Source organism: Gossypium hirsutum, chromosome D05 (genome assembly GCF_007990345.1).
Source record: "Gossypium hirsutum isolate 1008001.06 chromosome D05, Gossypium_hirsutum_v2.1, whole genome shotgun sequence".
NCBI lineage: Eukaryota > Viridiplantae > Streptophyta > Magnoliopsida > Malvales > Malvaceae > Gossypium > Gossypium hirsutum.
In genome coordinates, this window is record NC_053441.1 from 3,213,386 (window position 1) to 3,228,939 (window position 15,554).

General features: G+C 36.5%; 3 protein-coding genes and 1 long non-coding RNA gene across 5 annotated transcripts; 2 read left to right on the forward strand and 2 right to left on the reverse strand.

The window, feature by feature from the left end:
- Window positions 1–250: 250 nt before the first annotated feature.
- Window positions 251–1,460, reverse strand: LOC107907062 (brassinosteroid-responsive RING protein 1). The gene has a single exon (XM_016834268.2). It carries the CDS (start codon window positions 1,078–1,080, stop codon window positions 529–531), a length of 552 nt encoding a protein of 183 aa, XP_016689757.1. The 5' UTR covers window positions 1,081–1,460; the 3' UTR covers window positions 251–528.
- A 6,005-nt stretch (window positions 1,461–7,465) lies between these two features.
- LOC121217528 (uncharacterized) lies at window positions 7,466–7,986 on the reverse strand. Its single transcript, XR_005913622.1, has 2 exons — window positions 7,848–7,986; window positions 7,466–7,739 (listed from the first exon to the last, which is right to left on the reverse strand). It is a non-coding gene; the product is annotated as an uncharacterized lncRNA (long non-coding RNA).
- On the forward strand, window positions 7,961–10,985 carry LOC107907061 (protein TIFY 3B). The gene is made up of 5 exons (XM_016834267.2): window positions 7,961–8,315; window positions 9,487–9,598; window positions 9,675–9,873; window positions 10,002–10,059; window positions 10,442–10,985. The coding sequence occupies exons 1-5, from the start codon at window positions 8,167–8,169 to the stop codon at window positions 10,602–10,604; spliced, it is 681 nt and encodes a 226-aa protein (XP_016689756.1). The 5' UTR covers window positions 7,961–8,166; the 3' UTR covers window positions 10,605–10,985.
- A 1,251-nt stretch (window positions 10,986–12,236) lies between these two features.
- LOC107907060 (F-box only protein 13) lies at window positions 12,237–15,349 on the forward strand. Of its 2 annotated transcripts, none has more exons than XM_016834266.2 (2): window positions 12,237–13,158; window positions 13,883–15,349. In XM_016834266.2, the coding sequence occupies exon 2, from the start codon at window positions 13,907–13,909 to the stop codon at window positions 15,149–15,151; it is 1,245 nt and encodes a 414-aa protein (XP_016689755.2). In that variant the 5' UTR covers window positions 12,237–13,158; window positions 13,883–13,906; the 3' UTR covers window positions 15,152–15,349. The 2 variants fall into 2 exon arrangements, with proteins under 2 accessions (XP_016689755.2, XP_040949072.1); XM_041093138.1 differs by lacking the exon at window positions 12,237–13,158 and adding an exon at window positions 13,187–13,687.
- Window positions 15,350–15,554: the final 205 nt, after the last annotated feature.

The following is a 15,554-nucleotide window of genomic DNA, read 5'->3' on the forward strand; positions in this document are numbered from 1 at the left end:
CCGAAAAAGGAAAAACTTTATATAAAGTGAATTATATATGTGCGGTCCAGAGAAATCCCCTAAAAATTTAATAACACTAATATTATTAAAAAAATTAGCAATCTAAAGCTTCCTTGACCAAAGTCTTTGACTCGTTCATCCACTCATTGCAAAGCTATATTATTAATATATACATATATAATTTTACATAGTTTTTTTTTTAACTCAGAGATAATAGGCAATAGGCATGTTAGGAATACGAGAAAAATAATACAAGAAAAGAATAATATGTATTTCATTATATATACATACATCTATTCAAAGGATCAAGCTTTTAGAGTTTAGACCACTTGACTGTATTTTTTTTTTCTTCTCTTCACTTTAGACTTCCCCAAAGAACAAAATTGACCCTTGTCCCTATACCCAAACCATCAACTGACTACTAAATATACAATAATTATTGCTCCAAGCTCTATCTCCATGATGAATTGAGCAAATAATATGTTAAAAAGAAAAAAAAAACTGTAGAAAATAGATAAAGGACGTAGATCAAGGCAGAAGATCGTCCCCGAAAAGGTAAAGGAGTCGCTCGACGGCCCAACTAGGTTCATTCTTAGGCCACACCGAGCATTGTGAAGAAGTGAGTAAAGGGGCCCTGCACAGGGGGCAAGTCTTGTGATTGTTACTATCATCTTGATCATGATCATAATCATGATGGTCGTGATCTTGATCTTCATCATAGTCAACCCATCTGTCAATGCAATCTTTGTGGAACACGTGACAACAGTTCCTCAATTCTCTGACCTCGTCACCTTCCTTCAGCTGATTCAAGCAGACTGCACAGGTGTCAGAAACCCAAGGCACCCTTTCCTTAGCATCTTCGAAGGTTGTCAACACCAGGCTGTCTCTAATCATTTGTGAAGAAACCAAAGAAGAAGAAGTGTTGTTTTGGGAGTCAGATGAAAAAATGAAACTAAATAAACTCGTGTCTTTAAACCTAAGAGCCCAAGACCAGACCCATCTTAAAACTGCTAAAACAACAGCTGTTTTGTAAAGAAGATGGGTTACAATTAGCCCTGGATCTTCTACAAAGAAACCCATTGAAGCAACGGAAAAAAAAACCAGCAATGAAAGGGAGGGAGAATGGAAAGTAATTGGCAAGAGAAAGGAAAGGAAAAAGAAAGGGGGGGAATTAGAGGAGCATCTGAGGGGGCTTATATAAAAGTCAAGAGCCCAAGTGGGGCAGAGATAGTGGATTTCTTTGTTGGAATTTGTTGGTGTGTGAGTAAGCTTTGGAATAAAGGGAAGATAGAGAGGCAGGGGGAGGTCGAAGGGTCCAAGTGAGTGATTACGGCATTACGCCACCATCGGGTGCAATCGTGTAAGTCACAGCTCACAAGGACGGTGGTCGATTATCTCAAGTATCTTTCAAAAAAAAATTTGTGTTATTTAATTGGAAATATATATAAATTTCCTTTTAGAAAAAATTATAAAAAAAGTTATCAAGACAAGGAGAAGTAAAAATATTAGGAGAGAACGCATTGGTTAAAGTTATAGATTAGATCCAATAATTTATATAATTATACATGGGCGGTTAAACACGTTATATTATATATAAGGTATTTATATTATATAAATTTTTATACATTATTTATTTGTATTTTGTTAGTATATTGATAATATATATTTTTATTCTACAAACAGTCTTAAAAAATGATCATGGCACCATAACTAAATATTATTTCATATTTTCATACGTCCATATTAACTATTTTTAATGTTGTTTAAAGTTTTTGTATTTAAAAGGATTAAAGTGCAGCGTAGTGTATCGTATCATGAGAGATTGTGGATGTACTAAATGAATCTGGTGTTAGCTTTGTAAGGAATTAGGTAATGGAAAGTCTATCAAAAGGTTGTCCAGCACTAACTACATTGTTTGCAACTATCAAATTTTTTCTTAAATGACAAGATAAAATAGAAAATTAATTTTTTTACGTGTCTGTTTTTTTTTAGTTACCAGATTCTTTGATTTTAAAACTATGATTCATTTCACTTTAACGTATTATTTAAATGTTTATTTGTTGAATGAGATAATAGTGATAATTAATTTTTTATTTTTTGAAGAGAAGTTTGTGAGGAGAGTCATCAATTTTTTCAACAAATTTAGTATTGCGCTTTTAGATTCCGCCAAGAATTCAAGTGCCTAAAAAAAAGCTATAAGATGAGATGGCTGGTTCATGGAGTGAGAACGTCTTGTGGTTGGATGTTTACCCATATATAGGGCACAAGTCCAAATCCCACCAACAACAAATGTTGATTTTCTTGGTGGGTGGCCATGTGCGTTCGCATGATCCTGCCTTTTCAAGCACCCAATGAGGTGATCATATGCTTTATGAACCCGCTGCTTCTTTAGACACTTGGGTTTCTAGCAAAGTTGAGATACAAAACCCTCATTGGGAACAATACCAAATGTGTTGAGGGGTTCACCAGCTCTTAACAGGCAAAACTTCGCAAACTTCTACCGACGAAGTTGGTCACCCCACAATAGAATGAAGTTTGTAAAGTGTAGTCCGTTGGTGGACACTTTAATGGGTCTACATTGTCCCCAACAGGGGTTTTGTCTCTCAAATCTGTTAAGACCTTGAGTTCTCAATAAGATATGGCCTCAAAAGGCAACAAGTTCACAAAGCGGGAGTACCACACCAGGTGCTTGAGAATACAGACCATGTGGACGCACATGGTCACTCACTTAGGAAATCTCAACATACTACTCTTGGTGGGATTTGAACTATTGCCAAATATATGACACTTATGAGTAATTATACCTTTTTTGTTGAGAGGAAGTTGATTCTGTCAAGAGAAATCTGTAAACTGTCGTTCGTCAAAAGCTAGAAAACTCCTCAACAAGTTGGTATTGTCCTTGGTGGGAGGGTTTATCTATTAACAGTTTGTGTTTTCGAAGAGACTGCAGGTTCATAGAGGATGATTAATTCGTTTGGATGCCTAATAAGGTGAACCATGCGCTCGGGCTCATAAGTTCACATGACCTACAAATGTATATACCTCTCCAATTAAATGTAAATTTATCAATAAAAAAAATAACACATGGCCTACAAGTGTCTCCGTTAGTACCTCTTTAAACCATGTAATCACCGATGAATGCATTCTCTCTCAACACTATTTCCCCCTCTCCAACTCTCTAGACCCTTTCCTCCTCCACTTAAAACATGAAATACCACTCGTTGCTCTTGGCCCTACGAGTGCATCGTCGATATGAACGGTCTCCAAACTTCTAGTACATGTTTGTATCGACATTTCTAAATTGAAACATGTTTTCATATTACAGGATTTTGATCCAGGAAGAAATCAATAAAAAGATAAAATATTTCTCCATTTCAGCCGTGATTGAAGCTAAAAAAAGATGCAGGACTTATTTTACATGAAACTGTGTGCTTTTACTTTTTCTCCTTTAAAGAAAAAATGAACTCACAAATTCGTTTAAAAAATTAAAAATTGAATATGAATGATGTCTCATAACAATGTCTTAAAGTACAAAAATATATAATGTAATATCGTGTATAAATTTGTTTATTTACCTCTAACACTTTTTTCATACTTAAATATATAAAAATATATCAAAAAGAAAGAAAAAGAGATTAACCAAATCTTATTTATATGTATTCTCTAGCTTTAAGAAATCGTGTCAGTGTCAATTTTTATGTAGTGTTCACTTTCGTAATAAAACGTAAAAACACATATTGTATAACTTATTGTAGTGATAAAATATGAAACAAAAATATACTAGAACCGTTATTAAAAAATCCATGGAGGTTAAGATTATATTTATGCAGGCCGATGGACCCATCTTGTAGGTTAATTGAAATGCTTTTCTCCGGCATGTGCTCTATTGGTTGCCGCCTCTTTATTTTGCCTGAATCTGATGTGTGCCCCAAGGCCTAAAGCATCCCATTCAACTCTAAAGGCACCGACAAGGGAAAAAAAGAAAGGAAGGGCACTGAGGTAATAGTGACTCATTTTCAATCATCACACGAATCATCCGTTAAGTAAAGAGCATAATAATTTTAGATTGTTACGTAGAGGATAGGAAAATCTCATTCCAGCTATGTACGTAAAAACAAAGAAGATAGCTTTTGATTTTTCACTGACACGTTAGAAATGGCCCCCATCGAACGTGGGTTTCCACAATCCAAGTCAGATCCCACCCGGTCAATATAACAATGAGGGAAAAAATACATTAAAGAATGCATTAAAAATTTTAAAAATTTTGGACAATAAAATCTTGGTACTACTGGTAAATACGGAGACTTTGGATAGTGAATATTTAGTATATGTTTATTTTCATGTGTGAATTCTAATCTTGTTAAGTAAAATGGTGTGAATTCTTAATTTATTCGTGTTATAATTATTTGTGTTAAATTTAAAAGGTAAATTACTTCAACAGTCACTCAACTTTGGAGTAGTTTACAAAACAGTCACTCAAGTTTCAATTCAGCCACTCAACTTTCGAAAAATAACAAAACAATCACCACTAACTATTTTGCGTTATAGACGTAAGGAAGTTACTATTTTCCGTTACAGACTTCCATTTTTCATCCCCCTATCCCATCCCTATCCCTCTTCCCATAGTCCATTTGCTAACCCTCTTCCCCTAATTTGATTCTTTCCCTCTCCCCCACCATCCCTCCTCTTACTCCAATTCTCCCACTCTCTTCCTCTCGAAAATCATTAAGTTTGCTGCTTTGGCCATCGGTAAGTGATTGAATTCCTTAATCCAAATTCTCTTTTTAATTCCAGGGCTAGGGTTTCATAGCTCTTTTTGTTGAAAACCCTAGTCTAATTCCACTTTCTAGGAAATTTGGAGTAGTTTCCCAATGAGGAATCATTGTCTCCATGCTTTAAAAGATCCCAGATTTCGTGGAATTTTCAATAGATTATTTGCTTTGATTTTGATTTTCCTACTCTACACCCGGGTTGATTTATTAAGAAACCTTCAATTCGCCAGTTGTCTCAGTTTATTAACCATGTGACTCGAAGACCTGGTTTCACTAATGGGTGTGATCATTTTAGTGTTATTCATACAAAAATTAGTGAACTTGAAGCAAATTCATCAAATTTAGCTGATAAGAATGCTTAAGAAAATGATTTGAGCGTAAGCTTGAGCAACCCTGCTTGTGTTATGGATTGTTTAATCATAAGGGTTTTGTTAATCCATGTGAGTTCTTGAAAGCTCATCCCCAATGTTATTCGGATGGTTCTTTGATTACATTAAGTTTTTCTATTGTGGTTGCGAAGAATTTAGGATAGCAGGGTATGTGGTAAAATGGGGACAAATACAGGCGAAATGGGTCTTAATAGTGTGTTAGGTGGTGCAATTTTTATTAGTTGTGTTTTTGTAGGGACTATCTCCCTTTGTGTAGCAGAGAAGAGGATCCAAATTGATAAACGATGCTTTATTAGAGAATCAGAGTAGGGGGAGGCATGATGGATTAGAGGGATAAAGAATCATAGTGGGGGAAAAGGGTTAGCAAATAGATGATGTGGGGGGAGGGAAAGCATGAGAGGAGGGGAGGGATGGTGGGGAAGAGGGAGAGGGACAAGAGAGGGGGTGGAAAATGGAAGTCTGTAACGGAAAATGGTAGCTTTGTTACAGACGTAACGGAAAATGGTTAGTGGTGACTGTTTTGTTATTTTTCGGAAGTTGAGTGACTGAATTAAAACTTGAGTGACTATTTTGTCAAGTACCCCAAAATTAAGCGACTATTGGTGAAATTTACCCAAATTAAAAAAAAAAAAACAAGAGAGAAAAAACTTAACCATCAATCGCTCTGACTTTTGGAAAACAAAAGAAATTTGTTACCTAAAAGCTATCGAGGAGTTCAGGCAAACACATGTAAGAAAAATGAAAGCCATCATCTGTCATTTCCTAGTGACTAGGCCAAGTTTGATTGTTATCATTGTTTATTATTTCAATGTTGGCAAACTTGTGATTAAGAAGATTTTGTTGAATAAATGCGGAAACTAAAAAAAGTAGAATTCGACCCCCTTAATCCATAACCTTTTTCACCACGCTGCATTCTAGAGGTGCTCATTGGCCGGGGTCGGGCCCATAAAAAATTTTTGGCCCGTATCCTAGTTCCGGGCTTGACCCTGTCCAAAATATGGGCCTAAAATTTTGTCCAGGCTCGGCTCAGGAAAAAATTCCTAAGTTCGGGTCCGACCCGGCCCATTTTTTAATAAACACAAAAAAATAAAAAAAGTATTTTAAAAATATTTTAAAAATAAAAAAGTATTTATTATATTCGGGCAGGCCCGAGTCAAAAAAGTGGTGCCCGAGGCCCGATCCATTTTTAAACGGGCCTCATTTTTTGCCCAAACCTATATTTCGGGCCTATATTTTTATCCAAACCCTCTCATATTTCGGGCGGGCCGCATTATAGAAAGAAAAAAAAAGATTAATTTTAAGTTTTAACATACCATTTAATATTTTTTTGTTATATTTATATTTACAGGATGGAACGAGACAGGCCATGTGACAAGCCCAAAGCATAAAATTGTTTAATTCATCGACCGACGAAGGTGGCCCATATCACATTCTCTCACACATTGTTGTATGTTAAAACAGAACAGTAACTTTATTAACAAGATGGGGCCATCACATTCTCTCACACACGTTACGTGTTGCCAGAACAGTAACAAACCTAACTCGTTAGGTAAATTACACGGGAAACTTTTATCATTGCCTAACAAACAGCAACTTGATTGAGCTTCCATGTCGTGCGACGACCAGTTTGATGGATTGTCTACACATATAATAATAACATACATACACTTGCAGCATTATATTTTGATAAATTTCTTCGAACCATAACAATAAAAATTATTGTTGAAGTTGACGGCATGCAGCAGTATATGAAATGATTTGTTATCGAAATTGACGTGTCGAGTTCATGCATGTCGGTTAACAGAGTGAAATGGTGCACCTTCATTCACATTTGCTTGTCTATTTGATTTCATACCGTGATCACTCTTTTTCATCTTCATTTTAAGTGGTGGGTGGTGGTGCAAAATCCATTTGTGTTTTCGCCGGGAATTTATGTGGTTCCAAAGTGTATTGTCATTTGCATCCAACAATATGGGAATCATATAACTATTCAATCACTTAATTAAAGAAAGCTACCTCTCCATGAAAATCATAATTCATCTGAAATTTATCTACATGAAAATCATAATCCATGATATTACTATAGCATCCAACTTCAGGTTTTCAATTAATTGATCACAAGTCAATAGGCAGAGTACGGTAAAAGAATGGTAGCCAAATTAACATTATATATATAAAGACTTAACGTACCATTTAATATAGTTTTAATATTTAATTTGATATTTAAATTTTTTTATCTTAATTTAGTATTTAAATTTAAATTTAATATTTAATTTAATACTCAAATTAAACAACATCATGCAATCCAATAAATGTTTTATATTTACTCTAGTAAAATAATCAAAATATTAAACTAAGCTTAATATTAATGAGAGTCGAGTTTCAGGTTCAGATCCAAAGCCGAACTCGCATGTTTCTACATTAAGACGGGCACATTTTCTTGCTGAGGGTATGAGCCCGTTGCTTTGTTGTTGGACTTGGCCTGACGACCATTGTTTGGTTGATATGTCCTTCGGACTTTTAGGCCTTTGGTCTTCGAATTAATGATTTTTCCGGTTTAATAAAAAAATGATTTTTCCTGGAAAAAGAGAGAGAGAGAGAGCAAGAATAAAATATTCATTATTTAAATGAAGTGAAAAAAAGGTGGAAAGTAATAGCTTATAAATCAAACAGACAAGTGAGTGACCTGACAAAATGACACGACATGACATATGTCGCTTTGCTTTTGCACCTCGTAGCCTGGTCCCCACTCCACTCAACCTTTGAAAACCACGCAATTTTCCTTGACAATTTTAATATCAATCCATCAGAAATTTGGTTTCTTATCTGATTGACACGTGTTATTACAAACAATAAACACAACCATCACCCTTGGATCGGTTAACTTTTCACTTTCACATTCTTTTTTTGCAGTTTTTAATCACATTTTGGTCTGCCTATAGCAAAACAGATCCAAATTCAGCAACAAAAGCCAAGGTCAAACGAAGGCAAAAATAAGGTTTTCCATGGAAGGGGAAGCTGGTTCATACGAGGACGTTAAGCCAAACGTCGTCGCTAAACAAAGTAATGGCGATGTTGTCGGGGATAATGGTGTTGGAAATCTGGGATCCGTTGAAGCCCCTGATTTTCTTTCCAAGAAAAATTTCCAGAACTGGTAAGGGTTATTTATTTTCTTTCCTGGGGAAGGAAGAGAAAATTTATTTCTGGATATGGGTATATTATTAGACTGCAGTCCGGTTATTGTGGCATTTTGGATTCGAAAATAGAAAGTTTTCACTTTGAGTTGGTTAATTTATCTTAATCATGTGAAAATTAAATGCTTAATTAATTACCCTAATCTAATTTGTTGAGGATAAATTATGCGGCTATGATTTATTCTTTTTTCCTGCTGGGCTATTTTATCGACACTGCATAATTCTAGAATATAGTAGTAGTACTATTAGTTTTTGTTGAGATATTAAATGGCTAGAAGGTGACCCACGGCTTTGCATATTTTGAAAACATAGTACTACTACTGTTAATTGAGATGATGGTTGGAAGGTAACCCACGCTTTTTTCGATTCTTTCATGTAGTCAATCCTTGTAAAAGTGCAGTTTAACAAGTTTCAGTTGAAATTGCAGCACTTGTAAATTTCAATAATTTCTTTATTTCCTAATTACCGTCTTTTTATTTTTATTTTAAAATAAAAGGAATGGGTAGGGGTACAGCAAGCTTTAGATATTAGATTCTAGGTAATTGTTAGGATTTTGTTGAATTCTAAATCTCATAGTTCTTTTGAGGGCTTCTAGTTCTAGTCATGTTTTCCCTTGGTATATAGCTTTTTCCATAGCACTTGAAGATGTTCTATTCTTCTTGTATTCTACAATATTTATAGCGGGACAAACTTAAAAGGAAACGAGGAAAAAAAAAAGAGCAATCAATTTATGGTTGTTGTTACCGCATGACGATGTATCTAACCATTTTGTTGAATTCTAAATCTCATAGTTCTTTTGAGGGCTTCTAGTTCTAGTTATGTTTTCCTTTGGTATATAACTTTTTCCATAGCACTTGAAGATGTTCTATTCTTCTTGTATTCTACAATATTTATAGCGGGACAAACTTAAAAAGAAAAGAGGAAAAAAGAGAGCAATCAATCTATGGTTGTTACGGCATTACGATGTATCTAACCATATAACTAACACCAGAGAACGGTATTAGTTTGTATGAAGTCATAGATATAAGGAGAACAACTTCTTTTTGGATGTGCATGTACCACTTGTATGTTATGTTCCTATGACAAGCTTCTATAATGTTATCAACGCTTTTTCTTTCGTTTGTGAATAAGTTCCGTGGCAACTCCTGCATCTGGACTGAATTCCACTGGCCCTGCTCCATCTCAACTAACCATCTTCTATGATGGACACGTTTGTGTGTTTGATGCAATTCCTGTGGAAAAGGTTGGCCTTTTTACTTACTAAGTTCTAGCAGAATGAGGTCTTATTACAAAATTCAACATCGATTCATGTCTGTCAGGTGCGGGAGATTATGCTTATTGCTGCAACTGGTGCTGCTAACTCTGTTGACATGAAGAAAGTTGCAACTGATTGTGCCACCACCTCACCTGTTCTTACGAGGTCTCCTTCGCTTCAAAGTACTGCTACTGCAACTGCTCTGGCTTCACCACAGGCACAGGTGTATCCTACTAACAGGACCCCTTTCTGCAAACTGAAAGGTCAGTGACTCTCAACTAATTTATCTGGAAGACGGATGAATTTCAAATGTAAATATTTTTATGATTAATCATTTCAACGCATGTTAGCTAATATAGCTTGATGCTTCTGTAAAAATCTATTGGATCAGAACTACCAATTGCAAGGAGACACTCCCTTCAGCGATTTTTTGAGAAGCGGCGGGACAGGTACCTCTTCCACACTGAACTACCAGCCTCCTTGTTTCTTTCTTTCTTCTATCAAGCAGAATAAAGTCTTCCTTTTTCATGTTTAGGTTTATGTTCTAAGCATTCATGATAGACACTTAATATATACAATAAGATGATGTTATATCAATACAAGTGTTAGTTATTGTTGTGATTTACTTTAGATGAAAACTATCAACTATTCACTAAGTGGACAACATTATTATATGATAGTCATACATCTTCCTTTTCCTTCTCCCTTTATATATATAAAAAAAAAACGGTTATAATATAATATTAGCTATTTAGAATTTGTGTCAAGCATAGGGATTGGGGAATATAGTCGAGGTGGTAAGTGTTACCATTTGCTTGTTTCCTTTTGCAGGCTGGTGAACAGGAATCCATATCCTAATCCATCAACACCAAAATCATTCGATGACACCAAAGCTAACCTCAGTGCTGCAACTTCATCAGAATCGGGTTGCTTTGGTAAATCACCTGTTGCTCAAGAAGAATTCCATCCAAAAGCTCCAGCTCATGTTGCATAAGTTAAGCATATACGAATCCCTATATATATTTGATAAAAACTAAACTAGCTGTGTTATTATTGTGAAATGCAAACTGAACTAGGATAATGACTTTGATCTGTCGGTGGAGTTGATGTTGTTTGCAAGTGTACAACTTAAAGTAGGTCTCATGGTAGGTTTGCTATTGTTTGCCATGAGAGTGTTGTCTAAATGTAGAATCAATTCTCTTGTTCTCCTATTGCCTCTAGGTGGCCGTTGTGATGTCTTTTAAACCTGGGCACCATGTCTATATTCTTTCTGCCAATTAACAAACTAAGCTATCTAGGATCTGCTATGTATGTATCTTCACCTTGGTTGTTTCTATCTGTTATTTTCGTAAGTGAAGACTGATGATTTGTGCGATCTTGATGGAACATTTGACGTTCAATTGATTTGCAATTAGCATCATATGCATCTATAGAGCTTAGATTATAGAAGCATATGAACTAGGCCATCATTTATACGCATCGTGCGCAAAAATTTAATTGAAAAAAAAAATGAAGAAAAAGAAAAGATGTATTAAGTGGCAGGTTTTTATCTCTTCTAACACACTAGAGACGTAAATTACTCGTCTTTTGCAACATAAACAGACATTACCGAGGTCCATTAATGAAAAAGGAGGGACTTACCAAGCCCAAGGGATGAGCCTAAAAGTGGTTTTATGGGTAGCTCAGTAAAGACTAAAGACGTAACAACCCTCGTGCAAGAGGCGGCTTTTGGTTGCCGCTCTTCATGTAGCCCCATAACGCCTCGCATCCGGATTTGGTTCGCTACATGTGAGCACACTTAACCACCTGTCAAACTTTGGGACATTGACAAAACAATCTTTTTCATACTACCGCCATCCAAAAACTTCCCTCCTTCAAGTCTAACTGTCACTTCCACCGCTATTATCCCCATCACCACCGCCTCCTCTTCAGTTCGCGTGCCTACTTCGATGTCAATTCCTCCTCCCTTGGCAGAATAAACAAGGAGGTGGTGCTTTAGCCACTTCTTTAAGCTTTCTTTGGCATAGCTTTTGGCTCTAGTGCGTTGAAGTTAAAGGTACTTTTTTTTTCACTGCAATGCACCAGTCAGTTCTGCTGTTTGGCACACCACCAGTCCAGTGAGATTGTCTCACTGGTTGCCAAGAGCTGAAAATATCGGGCAATCATCACTGTCAAAGGGTATAGCCTTTGAAATGATTGAAGCTTTGGGCTTTGGCAAAAGTGGAAGAAGAGACGTACATTAAACACCTATCTGGCTACTATCAGGTATCAATAAATCAAAATCAAATCTGCCAGTCCCTTTTCTTTTTGAACTTGCCTCTATTTTCTTTTCCCATCCTTGGACTTTCCAGAAGAAAAGGAATGGATTCAGTGGATATTAACCAGGCCTGGGCTCTTGTGTCTAGGAAAATGGGCTCAATCCATAAAAACTTGGTATGGGTTAAGAACTGCGGTGCATCGAGATCCGAGTCTTTCTGTTTTGATTCTGAAAACTCAGCAGAGAAAAGAGATCGTAATTAACGGCTTTTTCTTTTGTCTTTAGAGTTTAGATTAATGGTTTAACTGTTTTTTATTTTTGGGGTGAGGTTTGTAGGAACCGGCTTTTGCTTCTTGGGCATTTTGACTTTTAATAAACAACATATACTAATCTGACTGCGGCCAAAGCCAAATGAAAGAAAAAAAAGGAAAAGAGATGAAAAGATTCCTCAACGAGGAAGGCAAACAAAAGAAAGCAAATTATACCCAACCAGAAAAAAACACTGTTTATATCTTTCTTTCGGTTGCTTTTGCTTTAAGGTGTATATATTATTATTAATATTATTATATATTATAAAGGTCAGCAACCCAACAGAGTCTCTTCAGACAAGCCTCAACCCTTCACGGTCTCACTCCTTTGACATAGAAATGCCATTCTTTTTTGTTTCTTCTTTTCTTTTACTCAACCAGGGTTACGTGTGTTTTCACTTTCTTTTTTTGATTAAAGTGCAAATACAACAAACAAAATTCTTGAGCTTTGAAACTTTGTTTTTGTTCACGGGACGGCCCGACCCAGAATCCAATGCACACACCTCTCTCTCTCTCTCTCTCTCTCTCTCTGTGTCTCTGTTACCCTATACTGACCCTGTCTTGTAGACTACCCTTCCTTGCTAGAGTTGTAGAGTTAAAGAGTCAACTCAGTAGATTTCGTTTTGCTTTAGCTGCTTTTTTTTCCTCTTTTCCTCTCCACTCGTGTGTATGTGTGGGAGTAATGTGAGCCTGTGACTCTTAGAGAGGCTTCACCTTCACTTTTGTTTTCGTATGAGTATAAATCTTTGGTTTTGTTCTCTCTCGCTCTTATGCCCTTCTATTGTCAACGCTTGCAAAAAAGAAGTTTACTACCTCCCTTCTTCCTTCCCCTAAAGCCCATTTACTTTCCCTCTCTTTGCTATTGCTTTCCCTTTTGTTTTGTTTTTGGACTGTCTCCATTTCGACTTTGTCGCTTTGTATTATCCCCCCATAGCCCCCACTAAGCTTCACTCTACGCTTCCCTTTCAGCTTCATATCACCAGGTACATTTGTCCCTCCCTTTATCGTCTCATCTTCTTCTATGTCAAGCTCATTTCTGCTTCTTTTTTTATCAAGCTAAATGGGTTTTTTTGTATATATATATAGTTGAAAAATTAAAATAGTCTCCTGAAAAATGCAAATAAATGGTATTTAACACAAAACTTACCTCTTTTATACTATCTTGAGGTTTCCTCTTTAATTTATGGCTTCCCGTGATTGTTGCTCTTTTAGTAACTTTGTTTGAAGAATTTACTCTATGCATTCATTGAAGTGAAATTGAGTGGAGCTATTTCGTGTTCGAATTGGACCCCTTTCGGGAAAAATAAAGGAAATTTCTATGGCCCTTTTGTCATAACTTCTAACCAAGTTGTTATGATGTTGTCATTTCTTTAATAGTAGTACTATTCTTTGCTCTTCTTTACCCTATTTTTTTCCACCAAGAGACTTTTTGGTGAGTGAAGAGCTTAGGAAAAGGAGAGCCTCTTAGTGCTTTCAAGTCATGTGTGGACCTTTGATGCTTATGTTAGTTAGGTTGTCAAATTTTTCCTAATCTTTAATTGATGTGATATATTCAAGCCTTATTTGCCTTGTTTCATATATACCCTACGATGGGAGATATATTTGACAAAGAATTTGGGTTTTTTGGTTCATCTGTTTAATGGTTAAACGATGATTTATAATGGCCTTTTATTAATAGTGTTGCTATCCTCACTTTTATCATTGCAGGTAATTTTCTGAAATAATCTACCAATGGAGAAGGCTAATGGCTGCATTTCAAGGCCATCTAGGAAGAGAAAGTTGCCACAAGAAGGCAACGATGTGTTGAACTTCACCTTGGATGAACTCAGTGACGACCTCCTTGAAAGGGTCCTTTCATGGTTACCAACCTCGACGTTCTTTCGCTTCAATTTGGTGTGCAAGAGATGGAAATCAGTTGCAGCTTCTGAAAGTTTTAAGCTAGCTTGTTCGAGGATTCCGTCACGGGAACCTTGGTTTTTCATGGTGGATCCCAATCTTAATCAATCCGTAGTCTTCGACTCTGCTGAGAGAAGTTGGAAGAAACTCAGTCATCCGCCTCTCCTCTCGCAGAACTGTAACTGCAACTCCATTCCGGTTGCAGCAGTTGGCGGACTCGTGTGTTTCCGCAATATGTCCGGCGATTACTTCGTATGCAATCCGGTAACAGGATCATGTCGTGAACTCCCTCCGGTGAATCCGGATTCTCACCATCGTTCCCTTCATGCTATAGCAATGAATGCATATTCCAATTATCATGGCTCCTACAAACTATTCTTAGTCTCGGGTGATCTTCCGAAGCTTTCATACAAAGTTTATAACTCTAGTGCTGATTGCTGGGAAGAAGAGATTATGCTAAGGAAAAAAACCGATGACTGCACGGGATTCGAATTCGATTTGAACGATGACGATGATGCCGTGTACTTCCTTAGCAAAGCTGGAAACGTAGTGGCAACTAACATGCAGAGAAGCCCCTCCAAGCAGTTTTCATCAGTTATTACTCATAAAGATGGTGAGGAGATTGTTTATTTCCTTAGCTCCTCCGGAACAGTTGTGGCTTGCAATCTGACCCAGAAGCATTTCTCCGAATATCCCAGACTGTTGCCCGTCTTTTTAGAGTACTCCATCGACGTAGTGGAGTGTAAAGGCGAGATGTTGGTCGTCATGTTATCAGAGTTCTTCGAAAGTGCAAGCATTAGAGTGTGGAGATTTGATGAGAAAACCAAGACTTGGAATCAGATTGCAGGCATGCCTCCTTCGATGTCACACGAGTTTTATGGCAAGAAAGTTGACATAAACTGTCTTGGGGCTGGCAACCAGATATTCATCTGCTTAAGCTCTGCTGAGCTTTGCAGTTATGTTAGGTGTGATATTGTGACTAATGAATGGGTTGAAGTTCCCAAATGTTGTCTGAATGGTGAAGTCATGGAGTTCATGTCGGCTTTCTCGTTCGAGCCAAGGATTGAAGCTTCTGTATGAACACATGGTGTGGACTTTTGCTATGTTTTGAAAGATTTGATAATGCCGTCTGTGATTCCTTATTTTTATATTTTTGCTTAATTTATTTTGTACTTGTATTCTTTTAGAGCATTGATTTTTTATTCACTTATTTGAATTGTTTAAGCAAATTCAGCCCCTTTGCTGATGTATTAATTAATGAGATAATGTTACCTATTAGAGTATTGGTTGCCATAGAAAAAACTTAATTGTCTTTTTTACTCAATGCTAATGTCTCAACAAATTTATTTCATTTACAAAACCAACATAAAAAGCTGATGCCAGAAAGATGATCACTATCTCTATATCGCCTTTCCCAAGTTTCTGAAAGAGAGATCCACTGGTTCTTAAAATATGTAATCCAACGCTGTTCCATTAAAACGGC

Bases quoted from the DNA above. Each gene is read 5' to 3' on its own strand.
- LOC107907062 (XM_016834268.2), bottom strand. From the start codon at position 1,080: ATGGGTTTCTTTGTAGAAGATCCAGGGCTAATTGTAACCCATCTTCTT.
- LOC107907061 (XM_016834267.2), top strand. From the start codon at position 8,167: ATGGAAGGGGAAGCTGGTTCATACGAGGACGTTAAGCCAAACGTCGTC. The intron at 8,316-9,486 runs GTAAGGGTTATT...TTTGTGAATAAG, and splicing joins AAGAAAAATTTCCAGAACTG to TTCCGTGGCAACTCCTGCAT. The intron at 10,060-10,441 runs GTACCTCTTCCA...TTCCTTTTGCAG, and splicing joins TTTGAGAAGCGGCGGGACAG to GCTGGTGAACAGGAATCCAT.
- LOC107907060 (XM_016834266.2), top strand. From the start codon at position 13,907: ATGGAGAAGGCTAATGGCTGCATTTCAAGGCCATCTAGGAAGAGAAAG.